At 40.4% G+C, this 11801-nt stretch overlaps 1 protein-coding gene across 1 annotated transcript; it reads right to left on the reverse strand.

Moving 5' to 3' along the window:
- Positions 1-343: 343 nt before the first annotated feature.
- LOC116065422 (protein Tob2) lies at positions 344-9608 on the reverse strand. The gene is made up of 3 exons (XM_035996405.1): positions 9109-9608; positions 3500-5504; positions 344-3449 (listed from the first exon to the last, which is right to left on the reverse strand). Exon 2 carries the CDS (start codon positions 5283-5285, stop codon positions 4080-4082), a length of 1206 nt encoding a protein of 401 aa, XP_035852298.1. The 5' UTR covers positions 5286-5504; positions 9109-9608; the 3' UTR covers positions 344-3449; positions 3500-4079.
- Positions 9609-11801: the final 2193 nt, after the last annotated feature.

The following is an 11801-nucleotide window of genomic DNA, read 5'->3' on the forward strand; positions in this document are numbered from 1 at the left end:
GGTGAGCAATCTGGCTCCTCGCCATTTGAGAATTTCATCTTTGCTTTAAATTATTGATCAAACATCACTTGTTTACTGCAAGAAGAGTTCTGGCATTTCAATTTGAGGCTTCTCTGGGGGATCTACTTTTCAGAATGTTTGATATGCAACATGTTCATCATCAACTGACACGCATTACTGACACACTAAGAAGTGAGAGGGGAGCCGACTGTTTCTGTGACCAAGCTGAAAAAAAAAAATTCATGCCATTCTACATGTCTGCATTATGTTGTCCCATCAGTCACACAGCTCTGCATTCCCATAGACAATGAGGATGACACAATCAGCTTATTTCCCATGCTTATTTTTGCCAATCTGTTTTTTTTTTATTACAAACTTAAAAAAGAATCTGATACAATAAGAAACTGCAGTAGTAACTCCCCATTCCCGAGGGGCAGCACAGAAAACAGGTCATTGCATTTCAGTAGTGAAAGATTCATTACACATCTACAGGGTGTACAGATCAGATACAAAATAGGAAAAAATAATAATAAAATACAGGCAGGAAAGAAAGCACTATATTTATACATCATCTGAACTTTTAATTATATTTATTTTACTCTTAAATGTTAAATTTGACATAGAAAATAAACTTCTTTTATGACAATGAAATATCCCAAAGTGCAAAATAAGACGCACACATCGATGTATAAGCAAAAGGACATCAGAATACAAAATTCTTGTTTTTTTTCCTCTTCATTAATGTTCAACCCCGGTTGTAGAATAGCCTGCGTTTGGAGTTAATTTGCTGTGTTTAAAACACTATCTACTGTAATGGGTTTCTTTTTGGGTGTAAAACACAAACCAGCGTTCAGATGTGAGGATCTCTCACCTCAAGAGCCCGATCTGTACGTAGAGGAACTTTAACGACACACCTCGTTTGCTCTGAATAATCTGACAAATATGGAAAAGAAAAAAATGAAAGGAGTCGTTTTAGACATGCATGCAACAACAAAAAAAACTCTCCACGGCTCTTAAAGACAAAAAAAAATAAAAAATCCGTTTCCTCATTTATTTCCCGCAGGCCATCTCAACCAGGGTTGACTAACAAACATTCACAGCACATTCATTTCCTTCATCCTCCCGAACCTGCCTAACACCGCTTCCTATGGAGGAGATATACTGGATTTCCCCCCCACCCAGGTGCAGAGAGGTAGAAACCCCTTGAATCCTTCAGGGTAATTTAAATTATGGCATTACATTGCACTGGAGAAGGGTGAGCATCTGTGTAAGCAAAGACAGTCTGGGATATGGCTATAGTATCAGGACCAGGCTGATGGGGAGAAGAGAACCCACTACAAATAATAAGGAAGTGACATTTTATGGGATATATAATATAAGGGAGGTTAAAAAGACATTTTGTTCATTTAAATCTGATTATATCTGGCCTTACGTACTGTAATAGCACACGGGTGAAAACAGGAATGTTAGGGTTGATGTGAAAGGTTTAAATAAAGATGGGGAAAAAAATATATTAGTGGACAATTTTTCAAGGGAAACAAACAGGCAGGGTGACCACAAAATGCAATTAATTCACATTTAAAAAAGGAAAATGGATGAATGAATGTGAAATGTGGAGATTTTTGGTTTAAATGTACTGCCTATGGGAGTAGTGTTGTCAGACTGCCCTGGGAGCACAGCAAAGAAAGTGATATCAGCCATCTTTTCCTACACAAACCCACTGTAAACATTCACATCTTAAACTTCAAATCCAACTTGAAGAATGAATACATTTACCCGTCTTTTTTTTCCTTCTTTTCTTTTCGACAGATTCTGTACAAGGTACAATACACATTCAATACTTTATTCTGTACATCTTTTTATTTTTGTCTCAGTTTGCATATATTCATGTTATTTTCTGAAAAAATAACCTCAGCATGTAAGAAACTAAACCAATAATCTGAACATAAGAACTTTGTATATACATATTCCTGGACTTGTCATGTCTTACTTATACAAATGTAAGTGATAATTCTGCAAAAACAAAAATATAGAAATATTGTAAAATAAATTACAAAACAAAAAAAAATTATAAACGCATCTTTCCCTTAATAATCAATAACGTTTGCCGAGATGTGTGCCTCCCCACCCCATTCCATTCCCTTGAAAAGAAATAAAAACTTGCATGCGTATGACAAGCTGTCACATTGCAAAACCAGCGTGAGCACAAGTCAAGGGTCCTCGGGTCATCTTATACAAAACATTCAAATAAATGGACTGGACTGACAGCATCTCCTCACCAGCATGATGCGTTTGAATAGATATCCCTAAAGCATTTTCATGACAGCTGAATAAAAAGGTGCCATTACCAAACAGAGGGCAAAGGAATGGTGTAGCGCTGGTGTCTGTGGGCGACACACAGCCTCAGGAGCCCAGTAATAAAGTGCTGGACAGATCAAATAAACAGCCGAGAGTTACCCTTCCCTGTAGTGACAAACCAACAATCACGTGGACCTGGCTGGTAAACAAACCATTTGTCAGAAGCAGCAGACTTCCAGAGATCTGACAAGCTATCCAATAAAGTGACAAGAGCCACAGACCACTGAAGAACATTCATCTTTGTATCTTTGTCTGCATAACTGGGTAAAAAGAGACCTGAACCGTCGGATTCTGGGAGTTTTCTTTGTTACACAGCCAGGAGGAGAAGAGATCACTGAAGAATTTCAAGAGGAGGGAGAGAATAGTGCGAGCCTTTTGCTTCAATACCATTTAAGCTCACCAGAAACGTGTTCTGGGTTTTAAAGTGTCGCTCCCGACGCCAATACAGCCTGGACGACACCGAGGCAACAGAACCCTCTAGCTGCTTCGCTCTCTCTCTCTCTCTCTCTCTCGTTTCCTTTTCTCCCATATTCCTCTCTCCTCTCCGTGCAGAGGAAAACCTCTCCTTCATAGTCAAAGTCACGCTAAGCCATATATCACAATCCCTGCTGCTGCATCCCCTACGCCTCTTCACCTTCACACGCTGCTGACTGGAATTGGGTGCACGTGTGCGAATGTGTGTGCACGTCGGCCCTTTTAAATACATGTACTATAACTTAGAGCCCGGTGTGTATAATTGAGGTATTGGCGCATTGTTATCGTCTTAAAATGCAAAAGATTGACTTGCTTTTCACATTCACCAAGATTTCCCTGACCTTCCCAGCTGCAGTTTCCCCTGACAGATACAATACATTCTACTACATCACTCCCTTAACACCCCGATGCTCCCTTTCTGCTCACTCCGCTGCTCTCACTTCATTTTAAACCCACGTCATGTACACATCCCAGCTGACAATAAACTGCTTCCAATATACGCCCAGTGACAGAGTCAAATTGTGCCCGCGTACGAGTGCGTTTCAAGGGGTAACGGGGCCCACCGTACAAACAGTGGGTCTCTCCATCACGCGGCACCACAACAATACAGAACAGGACTACACACACACACACACACACACACACACACACACACACACACACACACACACACACACACACACAGCAGAGTTTCCCTCTCTGTATTTGTAGCAAGTAGGGCAGAGCAGATTGCAGAGCAAAGTGCTGAGCTTTCCACAGCCGTTGTTCCCTGCAGGACTTGGCGAGGTCCTTTTTCACAGCATGACACTGCAGTGCAAAAATGGAGCTGTACTAGAGCCGGGTCCATTAAACTACAAGTCAAGAAAGAAAAAAAAAAAAAAAAAGAAAAAAAGAAAGTCCCTCACATTAACATTCAATGCAAAATAATATACAAAGAGATTGGCAACAACTCAAGGTAGAAAGGAACTCACCCCCCACCCACCCACTCCTGTCATCAAAGCCAACACACAGAACGTGATGAGTAACAGCAACGGACAAAAGGGCAGGCTGGGGTTGGGGTTGGGGTTGGGGACAGAGGAACAAAACACATGAATTATTCAGTGGACGTGGTATTTTAAATCTTTGTAGTAAAACTAATTCTTAACTTGTATTAGAACAATTTTTGTTAGAAAAACTGAAAATATCTGGAGCATCATTGTCCAAACCCACCTCCTCCTACAACAATTATTTTCGTTACAAATGAAGGCTTAGTTGGCCAGCACAACAGGCTGGAAGGACTGGCTAGGATATTGCAGGTTGTAGCTTCCTAAACCCTCGACAAACGGCGGCTTCTCCATGTAGGAGATTCCTCCGTTGCTGCCAATGATTCCCACACTCTGGGCAGGGGGAGGGCTGGAGAAGGGGTCAAAGGACGGATGGGTGTTGACAGCGTGGGGGGGTTGGAATGGGCTGGCGTGAGGCTGCATGGGCTGGGTGTCAGCATCAAAGTAAAGGGGGCCTGGGGATCCTGGGTAGACAAACTCTTTGGCGTTGGGAGAGAGCTGGCTGGCGATGGGACCTCCAAGGGAGTGCAAGGACAGAGATAGGGGCTTGTGCTTGAGCAGCTCCGGCGCCGAGATGGTGGTAGGAGAGCGGGTGAGCATCCTCTGGGCAGGAGGTATGACCGCTCCGGGGCCAGCTGCCGAACCGGCCACACTGCACTTCTTCATCTTGGTCGAGCCGAATTTAGTGGCGGCGAAGCTGGCGGTGGTGAAGGTGATGGGTTGAGGACGGGCAGTGGCAAGAGCAGAGGGCTGCTGCTGGGCGGAGAGGTAGGGCAGCCCGCCGCTGGGAGGAGAAGGGGTAGAGGTGTTTGAGGAGTGGGCAGCAGGGTCGGTGGGCGTGCTGGAGCTGGGGTAGCTGAAGAGGCCGGGGCAGGGCTGGCCAGACAGAGGTGTGGGAGAGCTGGAGAGTGACGGCATGAGGGCAGGAGACGCCTGGCTTCCAATTGGCACAAACACCTGAGCGTCTGGGTTAAAGCCCAGACTCTTGGCCTCCTCCGCCTCTGCATCTCCTTTACCCTCTCTGATCACCCCCTCGGCCCTCTCGCCGTCGAGGCCGAGAGGGTCCTCCAGGTAGAGAACCTTCACTGCCCCCTTCTCTCCAATCTGGTAGGATACCTCGTAAGGGTCAATCCACACACTGAGCTCTGCAGGAACATTCGCACGCACTTCCTCGGTGTCCAGTCCGCTTCTCTTGGCAGCCAACTCCACCACGGGGTCCCTCGGTGCGCCCAGGTGAATGCAGCGGAAGGCAGAGCCCCTGAGAGGGGCTTCAGGGTACCAGTGACCCTCAAAACGAGACATCAGTATCCTCTCCAGCTCCTCGCCGAACAGGTCAGCTCGACGCCGAGGCAGCTTGTTGTACAGGTAGGACACGATGAAGTTGAGGGCGACCTTCACTTCTAGATGCATGGCTGCACCAGGTTAGCGCCGTCGTGGGAGGAAAGGGATCCAGATGATGCTGAAAGTGAGGCAATGCAACTGTGACAAGGAGTTTTTTCCTCTGGCTTATTGTAAAGTGTACGATTCCTTTAGTGTCACCATGGTAAAGGCACCTTGAAGGCTGGGGCAGCAGGTTGCAGGCTGTCTTTTTTTCGTCAACAAATGTGTAACAATGTTTTCAGGTCCCAACTGTGAAGAAAAAAAACAGAAGAAAGCGGTTATTTTACCTGGAAAGAACCAGAGGAAGATTTAAGGGGTGATCAAGGGAGATGGATCAAAAACAAAGAGGGAGAGGGACACGGTTATCCAGCTGTGGACAATTAATCACAGCTATATTTTATGGATATAGAAAACCTCAGTTGTATGGGGCTGGAATGTGCCACGAGAACAATCAGACTTTCAGTAATTAATTATAGCTAATCATTTAAGCAAATAATATTAGTTAGTTTTTTTGTCTGGACACCAACACCACTAAAATATAACTAAAATCCTCCACACACAAACCACATCACAGTAAGAATAATGCTGCTAATTAAAAATGCACTGTTGGTCACAATAAACTAACAGAAACTTGTGAGTAGGGCTGAAAGTAATGATTATTTTCATTGATTAATTTGTCGATTATTTTCGTGATTAATCGATTAGTTGTTTGGTCTATAAAATGTCAGAAAATTGGGAAAAATGCCGATCAGTGTTTCCCAAAGCCCAAGATCAGGTCCTCAAATGTCTCGTTTTGTCCAGAACTCAAAGATATTCAGCTTACTGTCACAGAGGAGTGAAGAAACTAGAAGATATTCACATTTAAGAAGCTGGAATCAGAGAATTTTGACTTTTTTCATTAAAAGAATGACTCAGACCGACGAATCAAATTTCAAAATAGTTGTTGATTAATTTAATCGAATAATCTTTGCAGCTATACTTGTGAGATCCTGGTGAACGTGAACACTTTATTGATTTACATAATTATTTGAGTGGCACACTCCAGCCTCCATATAGGTCACTGCTCTAATGTAAGCAAGAAATATACACCCCTGCATGTATGAGTCCAGTGGAAGTGTCACTGCTTAATACGCTATGAATTGAGACATTTACAGACCTGTGAGGGCATTGAAACAATGATTCACTTTTTTTTATTTTTTAAACTCGACATTTTGTTGTGAAACGCCTTTGAAGCCATCAAAGATAGATTCAATATAGTATTGGAAAAGGAGGTTGTGCTTCAACAATGGGATTCTCAGCAAAGTGCTCGACACAAAATCCAATGAGCATAGTTACAAAAAAAAAAAAAAAAAAAAAGGTGAAAAGGTAGCACATCTCAAATTTCCAAGTTGAGGAGGACAAAATACTCACATTACACTTGTTTATTTGGCTCACATCACACACAAAAATATGCTTATGTGTTTCGGCACAGAGCCTTCATCAGAGTGAGATTTAAAGAGCTTTTAGGGGAAAGTGTGAAAGGCTCACCATAATGCCTTTTGGAATCAAATTATATATTTCTATAATACAGCATAGCAAAAATAAAGAATATTTGTTATGCATGATGAGGGGAAAATATCAGTTTCACTGACACTACAGAATGTATATGGTTGTTAAGAGGTGAGCAAATGAACTTCCAACCACCACTATTCTTATTCAGCAACAGACAGCACTGGTACATGTTTTATATTTTGGTTTCATCGACTGTAAGATCTACTGATGGATGTAACAGATGCTGTGTTGTGGGCTTCATAAATCCTTTATAATCTGAACCCGATCCCATGGAGTGCCTCCTGCTTAATGTTTATCAGAGTCACGCTGAGTCCGTTCATCACCGTGCGGAGTCAAACTGAAGTTGAGATTACATGCAAAAAGAATAAGAAAAAACAGACCACAAGGTTCACAAAAGGAAGAGGTGTAAAATGGAAGGACAGTTAGTTGACTTCACAGAACACCATTTCCCACCATGCAGTGCGTGGCGTGCAATCACCCCCTCCCCTCCCCCCATACGCATACACACACAAACAATTCACTCACATTCACTTCCCTGCCAGATGGGGATTCAGCAGCTAAGATTAGAAAGACGCCTCCGATTAAAGACAATTCTAATGTTATTACAGATAAAGCTGCACAGGCTGGAACGCAGGGCTCTGGGAGTGTAAGTTCAAGACGAGATTTACATTTCCCCTATCGCAGGAAAAAGGTGACATTGAGGAATAAGATGGGGGGGTGGGGGGGGGTTTGAATGGGCTATAAATACGGCCCTTTTTGCATCATCTATGGTGCAAATTCCTCTCCTCTACCAGAGTTAAAAATGAGTTGAAGTGACTGTAGAAAAGGATTTTTGAGAACAGCAGAATCCACCGGTCCATCACCTGCAACAGCCATCATCACTAAAAGCCTTGAGTGCACACACAGCTAAGCTACCTACAGCATCCCATCTATCTATCTATACTGCATTTTATACCTCTCATTATAAAAAGGCAACAGCAAGATACTCAAGATCCAATGTCATTCAATGACATTGGAGGAATGGCTCAGTTAATATGTGCAGATTTCTAAATAATAAATGGTCTAAATCATAACCCACAGCTTGCAATTTGAATAAAAACATCCAAATCTTTCATGGTTATAAAACCCCTCTCTGTGTTCATATTTGTAGTCTTCACCTGCAGATTTGTCACACAGCTTAAAAAAAAGGGGCTGGATTCATTTTTACCAGGCCTGTTGTTGCGGGTCAGAGCAACAACAGCAGGATCTATAGTGCTATTTTTGTTTACATGGACTCATTATCAGTGTGACACTGCGTGCTGCAGAGCATCCACTACATGCCAGGTTTTAGCTTTTAAGCACCAGAGCTACAGTGAGCTTGCAAGTAGCACAAGCTAATGTGCAATATATACACAATACATATATGAAGGCAAAAGCCCCTTTAGAAATATTATAACTGAGGGTTAAGAGCAAAATATAGAGGCCTGCCTGAACTAAGGGGTCACCACGCACATACAACCTCAATGCAATAGGACATTATTGTGATTATAGATAGATAGATAGATAGATAGATAGATAGATATAGATAGATCTATTGATCTCAAATTGGGGCATTTCTGTGTTACAGCAGCAAGAATAAGACACACCGTTCCTTTTGCTGAATGCCCCTCACTTGTAGTTTTCTCCCAAAAGAACTAATTAATATGTATAGACGTCTTTGAGTTGGGAATATGTTGCAGATGCCAAATAATGGAGTTAAATATGCAAGGTGAGGGTGAGATTGGAGAAATGCCATCCAGGTTTGCATATGTGATGACAAGCTATAGATAAGAAGCAGGGTCTACCTGGGGATTACTGCCATATGTCAGTCAAAAGGCACTGGAGCAGAAAGGACACTGGTTTGGCTGACATGCAAGTGAAGTATCCCCCACATTATAGATTCTCGCCGTAACGTTAAATGAAATTAAATTCTAAAGGCTAATTGAGTGGTGAACATCCTATCGACCGATATGTGCTTAGAGCAATGAAGAGGAGAATCCCTTCTCAGCACTAACCAATCCCGTCAAACACATAAAGACGAAAATAAACAGCTAAGCAGACTTTGAGAGGGTCACTTCAGCTAAAATATAACGGGCGAAGACAAAAACAAAAGCTGAGCATTCAAAGGCTGAACCAGTACAGTCATTCATTATAGTCAGCGCATTTTGGCAAGCTAAGCCAAACACCAACACACAGCAACATGCTGTTGACAATGCACATGCCTGTATGCATATTTAGATACATTTAGCCTATTTCATGCACCGGCTGACATTCAATTACTTACCTATTGTCACTGACGTCTTAGCGTGACTTGTACTCCTGCGTTTCTGTTTTATTCCCCTTGTGTTGTCGGGGATTTCAAGGCGGACCTGTCGAGTCGTTGGTTTAGATGCTGACCACTAGGTATTTTTAACCTTAGTGTTGTTGATTTATTTAATTGCTGCCCCAGTTCTCCAATGGCCGAAGGGTTTTTCCAGTTTGTCTTCAGCTGACAGATTGTATGGAGGGTCCAGAGAAACTTTACTGTTTGACAACCCGGCGTATTTATACACTGTGACTCGCCTACATGCCCGTGACGGCAGGGACTACTTTCTTCATAATATTATAGTAGATGCTGCTTTATTTTCCCATATAACGGTATTTATGCATATTTTCTCCTGTCAGCAGATCGTTGATGCCATCTCTACGCACAGTAGTTAGGCTATATTCATTTTAACCAGCAGATTGATTTAGAAAAAAAAACAATTAAAAAAAAAGATAACTCTTCACTCACTCTTCATTGTCTTCCTCGAAAATTAGCGACGCCAAAAAACAGAAAATGAGGACATTTTTGCTCCATGTTTACCTAACGGGCTCTAGTTTAATTGGCGGAGGGATATTTGTAGTTTCCTACGGTGCTGAACAATTTGCTAAAAATATAAGCGGTGATAGCAACAGAGTCTCTATTGGCTGAGATGGGGGAAGGACCAACAGATTATTGGGCTGCAGCGTCCAGTCAGCAGCTAAAGCAACCTGACTCTTACCAGGGGCTTGTGGGAAATGATGTTCTTATCACTAAATGGTGCGTGGTAGAGTGTTAAGACCATGGTCCATAGACTGTTCATGTTTACAGTCTATGGTTAAGCCGTGCTTTAGCTTTTTTGTTGACTCCAGGTTGATTATGCATAGACACTTCTTCAGTTTTCTTAACTGTAGGGTCAGGCATCTATAGTATCAGTTGGACTGTGATTATGTAATATATTCACAAGATGAATCAATTTAAATTAATTGAAACACACATCCACAAATCTTAGTTTTACAGGAACGCAGGTAGCCATATTTTAAACCTTATTTAAGAAGGGTTAAAACAAGAATCATTTCAGGCATATATGTTATTGATGATAAAGTAATTTCAAGGCTTTTGAAATAGATTATTGGCTTTTTTTTCCAGGACAAAGTGTATTTTTAAGTAGTGTGATGTATTTCAGGTAGAGAATATTTTCAAAATAACATAGGGTTGTAAATGACACAAGGGAACAGATAGTAGGGTACAAAAGTGACCACCCGTTCATTTTCCATGGAGCAGCCCCAGACTTTAATACTAGTCTCAGTACTACAAGATTGAGACTTAATTCTCTGGTTTCTGGCTTTGAAAGTGAGTAGCTTATGTCACAAATATTGAATATTTCCTAGGCTATGGTAACCTGGTTGAAACCAGACCCTTCTCAGTTGTAACTGAGAGTGAAATTGGACTTGCAGTGCAAATCTCAAATTTTGTCAGGGTTCACCCAGGTTAAGGCCACGGAAATAACATGTTGGAATTCTTAATTTAGGAGGTGTTTCCCTTTAGGTAAAGTACTCAAGTACATGTTTGTTACTTTTCAGGCCTAGTTTGTACATGAGAACAAGATTAGATGAATATGAAATATATGTGTTCAGGATGTTACTGGCACATAGAAGTCATGTAGAACCATTTTAAAAGACATCAAGAGAGTTTAGAGAAGGACTAAGGGACAATAACTGCTTTTTATTATATCAATATGTTTATGGTATACTAACAATAATAATAATAATAATAATAATAATAATAATAATCATAATAATAATAATGATAAAAATCTATTTTAATCATAAAATATTTATATTTACTTGATTACGGTAAATGTAGTCGTTTTTTATTCATTTTTATTTAACCCAATCATATTTTCTATTTTTTTATTAACTTTATTAAGAATGTAAAGGGTACAAAGTCAGAGATAATAGATTTCACATAACGTTAAAAAAAACAGATGACTAAAAATAAGGAGATGTGGAAAAAGTGGAAAAAAATGTGAAAAATTAAAAAAAAATAGACCGTATTTAAAAAATGTAGCCCAATAATTATTATTTTTTTTTTTTTTTAACTTTATTTCAAAACGTAGATTACAAAAGTTCAGTCGTTGCAATGTATATACAAATAAAATACAAAAATATATACAAATTATAATATCGAAGTAAAAATGAGAATAATAAATTAAACAAAAGGAAATAAAAGTACAAAGAGGACAGACTTCCAAAAATCAATAGTGTAGACAGCAGGAGTATTTAAACAAATAAATTAGAGTAGACATCAGATATTAATATAGCTTTCTTATTGGATCCAACTTAAGAGACTCAAAGTACATGTCAAATTCAACCTGGAATAGTTTGAAGCACGGTGTTGATCTGGAAAATGTTGCCTTATGAATATGGAACTTACCTAATAAAATAAAGAGATTTACAATATTACATAACTTTCTATCTTTACATTAAAAATAAGTAATAATATGTTTCCTTTCAAGTGTGATTGTATGTTTTGTTTTAGATACCATACAATCTTCAAAGCTTTTCCAAAATGCAATACAAAATGAACAACCATAAAAAAGATGGGTTAACAACTCTCGTTCTGTTTTACAAAAACTACAATAATTATCAACAGGCATGAATTTCGAGACAAATAGGTTTGTAGGGTATATATTA

The sequence above is a fragment of the Sander lucioperca genome, chromosome 21 (assembly GCF_008315115.2).
Source record: "Sander lucioperca isolate FBNREF2018 chromosome 21, SLUC_FBN_1.2, whole genome shotgun sequence".
Taxonomy (NCBI): domain Eukaryota; kingdom Metazoa; phylum Chordata; class Actinopteri; order Perciformes; family Percidae; genus Sander; species Sander lucioperca.

Excerpts from the sequence above, each read along its gene's own strand:
- LOC116065422 (XM_035996405.1), bottom strand. The coding sequence starts at position 5,285 with ATGCATCTAGAAGTGAAGGTCGCCCTCAACTTCATCGTGTCCTACCTG.